We start from the raw sequence: 7616 nt of genomic DNA, 5'->3' as shown, positions 1-7616 counted from the left end.
CTATTTAATTAATTTAAATGCCCCTCAAATGGCCTCGGTTATTCGCCCAAACGGATCAAAAGCACAGTAATCTTGCCAAAATTAATTGGCTTGAAAGATATTTGGTAGAAAGAACAGGGGTATTATGGTAAATGTGGAACCCCATCCCACCATCTCATGCACACTGCCCAACAGCCTATGTCTCCGTTCACCCCCAAACTATGCCACATGGTCTGTTCCACTGCTCAATTTCTCTACCTTTGCGTTCTTAAAGCTCACGAGAGGGGGAGAGAGAGAGAGGTGGGGCAAGTGGAGGCAAAACGGGGAGTTTTTGGTAGGATTTGGACCTCATTGGAGAGAAGAAAAAGCTAGGAGAAGGGATTTCGAGAGAGCATTAAAGCTGCAAAGGAGGCTCCTTTCCTTCACTACAAGACGTGAGACACAACCATGAAAACCACCCAACTTACGAGGGTTGGGGAAAAAAATAGAAACCCGCAGATATTTGAAGTTCTACACCCAAAAGAAGCTACCTTTCTATTGATATAGTTCAGAGAAGAGGGAGAAAAAAAAAAAAAACAGGGGAGATATAGAGGAAGAAGAAGGAGAGAGGAGAAGAGAATGGAGGTGAAGGAGAGGAAAAAATTCATAAATATTTGAAGTTGTACGGCAAAAAGGGGCCATCTTTCTTTTGGCATAGATTAGAGAGAGAACAGGGGAGAAACAGAGGAAGGAGAAGGATAAGAGAGATGGGGTGTTGCCAATCCAGGCTGGAGAAAGAAGAGGCCGTGGCTCGATGCAAGGCCCGGCGGCGATACATGAAGCATTTGGTGGAGGAGCGGCAGGCCTTCGCCGCCGCCCACTCTCTCTACCTCCGATCCCTCCGCTCCACCGGCGCCGCCCTCCTCCAGTTCGCCAACGCCGAGACTCACCTCGACCTCCTCCACCACCACCTCCCTCCCCTCCCCTCCCCAACCCCTCCTCCTCCGCCGCCCCCGCCTCCGCCACCTCCCCCTCCTCCAATGAGCCCAAGCTCCGACAACTGGACCTCTTCGGTCACCGCCTCCCCCGTGCTCCCCCCTCCCCCTCCGCCACACTCGTCAAGCTGGGATTTTTGGGACCCATTCGTCCCCTCCTCCTCTCGTTCGGTCGCCGACGAGGAATGGGAAGAGGCCGCCACCACCGTGTCGGAGGTCACCGCCACGCCCGCCGCCGCCCCGGCCCCGTCGGTGTTTAGCGGCTTTTCTAAGGATTCCGCGAGTGAGCTCGCCATGGTGGTGGTGCCCAGGAACAGGAAGGATCTCTCCGAACTTGTCAAGGAGCTCGACGAGTACTTCCTCAAGTCGGCGGATGCCGGCAGCCGTGTATCGGTGCTATTAGAAGCACCAAATTGCGAGCTTCCTTCTAATCAAGGACTGACAGGCAAGCTCCTTACTTTCTAAATCCTTATTCTTAATCTATTTCCACAGGACTCTGTTCTCATTTTATTTCTTAGTTATAATGTAGGCAAGATGCGCAGCTATGGCAAGAGTTTGAATCCATTGCTTCGGACCTGGGGGCCCAATTCAAAAGCTACGGGTTTCACCAGGTTTGGAAGGTGCGGAGAGGAGATGGTGAGCGGAGTTGGCAATGGGAGCACGAGCCATTCTTCTACAGTGGAGAAGCTCTACGCTTGGGAGAAGAAGCTCTTTCTTGAAGTCAAGGTACAGCACCACCATCCATATTCTCTCATCCTCCTCATTTTTATTTCATTTTTAGTTTTAATGTTTTGCATTGTTTAACCTGTGAATATTCCATCTTTTCCTTGTGTCCTTGGTTATCTTTTGAGCTCCATGCGCGGTACCAGCCTAAATGATTCTCGGACAAAAGGAAGCATTGCTTTATGTATTTACTGGACCAAATCTTACCACAGTAGTAATTCTATATTAGAATACGTAAGCTTTTGTTGTTATTCCATTGGAACACATCATACACTTTTGTTCTGTTCTCTTTATTTATTTTTGTCGGGTTGAGGCCAAGAATATTTCCCAAGAACTTCTAAGAGAGCAGTAAAAAGACAAAATAGACACAAAGAGTGCTTGTTTTATGTATATTTTGGTTGTTCAAAAGGGCAGGTTCCTTTCCTTTATTTGTAATTTTTTTTTTATATTGTTTTTGATCGGTCACAGAATTCTCAGAGACTCAAGGAGGAGCACAAGAGAAGGATGGGCCTCCTAAGGAACCAAGAGGCAAAGGGAGCGGACTATGTGAAGGTTGAGAAGAACAGGAGAGAGATTGAGAGGCTGGAGTCCAAGATGTTGGTGTCCTTTCAGGCTATAGAGACCACCACCTCGGAGATCATCAGGCTGAGAGAGTCTGAGCTTTTTCCCCAGCTCCTTGAGCTTGTCACTGGGTCAGTCTCTCTATCTCTCTCTCTCTCTCATGCAAACATACACCAAAAAAACCTCCTCACATGTTCTCCATTTCTCTACATAAAGGTTACAAAAGAATACGTTGGTTTTGTCGTCCTGCCAGTACGCGCCATACTTGATTGTGGGGTTGACCGTCAGAGTCAAATTTGGTGTTTCACAAAAGAGGATGCACAAAAGTAAAAAGGAATATATTTGCTAATTCCACACTTTCTTTCTGCTAATCCACCAAGCACAAGCCATCTATTAGCCTGCTGTTATATGTGGGAACCATTGGTCTAAGGGGATGGATAGAGGAAAAGAAAGGAGTGGAAATAGAAATTAGCGGTTCAGAAGAGCACTGATCTGTACCCAGGTCGTCTGACAAGAAAAATAGAAGCGCACTAGGCTGATACTCTGATGCATTCATCATTCCCATATGCAAACAAATCTATTCTTCCTGATGACATGGTATCACCACAGGATCATGTAGTATCCTTGCTTTTATCATGGCTAAGTTTGACATGCTAGACATGCAATCATAAATCTTTATGCAATTTTCCATTGTGTATACTGATACACATAGCTTGGTATGATAACCATAGGACTATGTGGTTGATGCATAAAAGCTGTTCCCAATCTGCATCTGTTTGTGAGTGGAACAAATATTTAAGGCTCTTGAGCAACTAACTTTGAAGAGCAGCATGCAATTGGGCACAGGTGGGTTAGATGCGAACCAGGTAGCATAGTTTGATGATTCTATCCCCATGCAAATGCTACCAACTGGACAAGATCTTGCATTTTTTGGGTAGAAAGACAAGATGCTGCTTTGATTGTTGATTCGCCTATCAAAGTTGAAAAAACAATGAGTTTCATGCATTGCCACTCATCGTAGTCATCTCAGTTTAAAATGTGTCATACATGGTGGGTAACATCATCATGCTGCATGGGTGGTACCTAAACTTCACCACATGCTATTATGTATTTTAATAGAACCAGTCTGACTTCTTTGTGCCATGGGTTATTCTGATATATAAAATTTGTCATCCCTTGTGTAGAATTCCTAGATTGCCCTCTATACCATCTAATAATGTCTAAAAAGAAAACTTAGTTTCATATTAGTAACTAAGATCTATTTGGTTTTATTGTTATTTTTGTGTTTTTGTTTCCCTACAAATAAGTGAAATCCTGCATGGATATTGACTTGGAGTTAATATTTGCATGGAAATTCTGCCATTTCTTTATTTTCATTTTGAAAGCAATAAATCTTTGTTTTCAAAAGATCTAGAGGTTATACAAATAATTGAAAAACAAAAGGGTTTAATCATACATATCTGTTCATTCTCATCAATTTTCTTCTCGGATTTTTGCCAACAAAAGCAGAAAATAAAAGCAGTAACATGCTGGCCCTAAAGGATTCTATTCTACTATTGATATTTTTGCATGAAGTACACTAGCTTGTTAAATACATGGCTTCCCTTTCTTTTATTCTTTATTTTACTTACTGTCAATCCTTTGTTCTTCAATTCATATTCCTCTACTAACATTCTAACAATCTAATTAGAGGGTGGGCCTTGGCTCAATGGTAAGGTTGCTTCATTGTAACTTGTGTATCATAGGCAATATAGAAACAACCTCTTCACATTTGGGGTTAAGGGGACACTCTTTAGACCCCACAGAGGTGGGAGCCTCCTGCACTGCAACACCCTTTTTATATTCTGACAACCTGATTGCTGTGCCCTGTTTTCACATTTACTAGTATAGATTGTTTTGGAGTCGAGCATATATTTGTGGTTCTCATGATTTCATGATCTAATATTATCAGTACAAATGTAAGACATGATCACAGAAAGTCCACCTTGTCTTTTAATGGAGTCCATCAGGAGGAAGTAGCTCCATTCACAATTGCTGTAAGCCGTTCTTCAAGATCAGTCTGTGCCTGCTCCTACTTTAAGAGCCATTGAAACAAAACCTCAGCAACTATGCTGCCAGTTAATCAGATGACCATGGAATGTAGCCCTAAAGAATTCTTGATTATACTCATAAACATTAATTAAAAAAAAAATCCTAAAATTGTTCAAATTTAACCTATTCCCATGCCTAGACTTGTACCTTTTGATCAACATAACAAAACCAGGAGGAAAAACCTACAAAATACAATTTGCAAGTCTTGTGCAAATGGATATGCATCTGACATGTTGACTTTATGCTTCTAAATTCTAAACCTCTAATGGGAAAAATAATTTGCATACTTGTTTTGCCGACTTCTGACCCTGAACAATCTTTGTTAGAAAATGTTGTGTCATTGACTTCAACCTACAATCTTGTGTTTTCTCACATGAATTTTCATACAGATAGATAATATAAATGAAGAAATATTTTCGTTTCAGCATTATGATGATCAACAAGGGGATTAGGCTTGTGGGACATTTTATAGGAAGACAATATGATAAATGAACAGCATCAGGATCAGATAATCTTTAATACTTCTTTGCAAACAATATAAATTAGGAGCATAGGCAAAATCTATACACATATATTTAGAGCCACTACCAAAATGATCACATGAGAGAATGATCCAAACGATAGTGAATGGTCCAAACATAGTTAAAAATGCAAACTTTTGCTCATACTATGAGCGAATACCTTGTTTGTTTGGCAGAGATGTATTGACTGTTTGCTCCGTATTGACTGTTCGCTCCTGTACCTGATCACATGGCTACAAACATAAGCAAGAATTGGAAATCTCTTAACACTGGACTTGATTAAATCAGTCTTTTTAAACAAGGCAGGATTGGGGGCTTCTTTCTCATTTGCTCTCTCTCTCTCTCTCTCTTAAAAAGGATTTAGTAAAATTAGTTATATCCTAATTAGGCATGGCCATGAAAAGAACAAGGTATGTGTCTAAAAGACAAGATAATATGACATGAAAACTATCCACAACAATATTGAGTTCCTAACTACCCAGCTATGAGCCTAAATTTGCAGTTAGACATGTTTGTGAGTGTAGATTTGCTAAGTCCAACCAACTCATTCATCTAAATATGGGTCACAGTCCTTTTATTTCTCGTTCACTGATTACTGAATTCCTAGCATCCCTTATTTTGAGAACTAGAAAACTTGTAAATGCACACAGTTAGGCATGCGTGAGGGAAACTTTAACTTAACCTTGACCAACTGATTCATCTTAAATACCAAAATCACACACACTGAGAAGTGGATCAGAAATATGTAATGAAGTAAATGAACAGCCATACGATGAGCAGGATCTGATGTTTTTTTATGTGAATGAGACAATACAATACAACAAAGAATCAGAGTATCATAATCTTTCACACCACTCATCAATCAATTTTGGTTGCAGCTGCCCAAGCAGCTAAGATTTCAACTAGTCTTGTGATGAAGTTTTGTTTCTTATTCTTCCCTAATATGATCTTGTTAAATTACTGGACTGAGTTGCATCTTTTCACTAGCTTATGAACAATATTTGCTTATGAACTTCAGCTTGATGGGCATGTGGAGGAGCATGTATGAGTGCCATCAGGTACAGACCCACATAGTTCAACAACTCGACTACCTCAACAATGCATCAAGTAATAATCCAACCACCAACATACACCGGCAGGCCAGTCTCCAGCTGGAACTTGAGGTTGATCACTGGTACTCAGCCTTCTGCAATCTGGTTAAGTCCCAGAGGGAGTACATTCATGCCCTCACAGGCTGGCTCCGCCTCTCTCTCTTTCAATGTGACCACAACCTGCTTGGGGAAACCCAGCAGAGCTCCGACATCTACTCACTGTGTGAAGAATGGCAGCTTGCACTTGATCGAATTCCTGACAAAGTAGCCTCAGAGGGGATCAAAAGCTTCTTAACAGTAATCCATGCAGTTGTTCTTCAGCAGGCAGAGGAGCAGAAGCAAAAGAGGAAGTCGGAGATGGTATTTAAAGAGCTCGAGAAGAGAGCTGAAGAACTGAGAGCATTGGAGTCCAAGTATGGCCCATACTGTGTAACCGAGGGTTATGGGGTAATGGTGCGGGCATCCCCAGTTATGGAGAAGCGGGCAAAGGTGGAGGCTTTAAAGATGAAGGCCGAAGAGGAGAAGAGCAAATATGAGAAGAGTGTTGCAGTCACAAGAGCAATGACTCTGAACAATTTGCAGACAGGGTTTCCAAATGTTTTCCAAGCAATGACTGGTTTTGCCGGTGTATGTATGCAGGCATTTGAGTCAGTGTATAACCATCAGAGAAGCTCGGATCGGGTCCTTGATGTGAAGAGGTTGCTCACTTGAGGGATCCACTGAAGAAGGCTAGATTCATGTACAGTCTGTAAACAGTTTCAGTATAGTAAGGTGGTGGGTGTTCACAGGCTTCTTTTAAATTTTAATGGATTTGGTTGGCAAAGATGTGGAAGCTACCGAAGTGCTTCTGGTTCTTGTGACGGTTCATGGTCCAATGAGAGGCCTCCAGATCTGAAAAGTGACACTATACTTAGAACTGGGTGTTGAATCAGTTGTTGGATTATATGCAATTTTTTCTTTGGGGCCTCTAGACCCGTGTCTGATATGTTCCAGACATTATTGAGGTTTGTGACCTTTCATTGTGAAATAGCATGGATTCACAAAACCATGGCAAGCTTACTGGCTATTTTAACATACCATCCATGCTGTAATGCTGAATTCAAACAGGCTCTTTCAAAAAAACCAAGAATAAAAGTAAATGAAATTGTAACTTGATCATAATTTGAGATTACTGAAAACTTGAGGTTCAGATTTTGTAGATGGAGCCTCCTCCACATAGAATAGTGTAACCAGTTTCAGTTTGTCATCTCCTATTATTACAGCCAAATCATAATTGATACTTTCATGATCTCAATCATAACCCATACTTGAGACTGAACGCCAGATGTTTATATGAACTGAGTCCTCAAATTTCCAGACATATTAACATGAGTTTATATCTCCATTTTATTTATAAGCACTTCTAGAAAATTGCAAGACCGCAGTGATACAAGTCACAGGCGCCTGACAAGATTGGCTAGCGTCCGAAAGAGGAGTCCAAAACCAGCATTGAGGTAACTTGCATCCTTTTCCTTTTCTTTTCATGTGATGATCAAAGCGCGTCAGATACAAAGTAGTATCAAAAAGCAAGACAAAACCCTGATAAAAACCGCAAAAGAAATAATATGACGGTAGAGAAGTATGGACTCAACCATAGCAAAGAACACATACCATTAGGTCTGGAATTCTATATTCCT

General features: G+C 41.5%; 1 protein-coding gene across 2 annotated transcripts; it reads left to right on the top strand.

Moving 5' to 3' along the window:
* The first annotated feature begins 214 nt into the window (after positions 1-214).
* LOC105055091 (protein ALTERED PHOSPHATE STARVATION RESPONSE 1) lies at positions 215-7214 on the top strand. Of its 2 annotated transcripts, none has more exons than XM_019853986.2 (4): positions 215-1398; positions 1483-1679; positions 2154-2368; positions 5868-7214. In XM_019853986.2, exons 1-4 carry the CDS (start codon positions 726-728, stop codon positions 6649-6651), a joined length of 1869 nt encoding a protein of 622 aa, XP_019709545.1. In that variant the 5' UTR covers positions 215-725; the 3' UTR covers positions 6652-7214. The 2 variants fall into 2 exon arrangements, with proteins under 2 accessions (XP_019709545.1, XP_019709544.1); XM_019853985.2 differs by having other exon boundaries at positions 216-1398; positions 2145-2368; positions 5868-7211.
* The last annotated feature ends 402 nt before the right edge of the window (positions 7215-7616 follow it).

Source organism: Elaeis guineensis, chromosome 12, assembly GCF_000442705.2.
Source record: "Elaeis guineensis isolate ETL-2024a chromosome 12, EG11, whole genome shotgun sequence".
In the NCBI taxonomy this organism is placed as follows: Eukaryota; Viridiplantae; Streptophyta; class Magnoliopsida; order Arecales; family Arecaceae; genus Elaeis; species Elaeis guineensis.
The sequence above is the reverse complement of the archived record's forward strand: the minus strand, read 5'-3'. Positions and strand labels throughout refer to the sequence as shown.

Excerpts from the sequence above, each read along its gene's own strand:
- LOC105055091 (XM_019853985.2), top strand. The coding sequence starts at position 726 with ATGGGGTGTTGCCAATCCAGGCTGGAGAAAGAAGAGGCCGTGGCTCGA. Across the intron at positions 1,399-1,482 it reads TTCTAATCAAGGACTGACAG|GCAAGATGCGCAGCTATGGC; the intron begins GCAAGCTCCTTA and ends GTTATAATGTAG. Across the intron at positions 2,369-5,867 it reads CTCCTTGAGCTTGTCACTGG|CTTGATGGGCATGTGGAGGA; the intron begins GTCAGTCTCTCT and ends TATGAACTTCAG.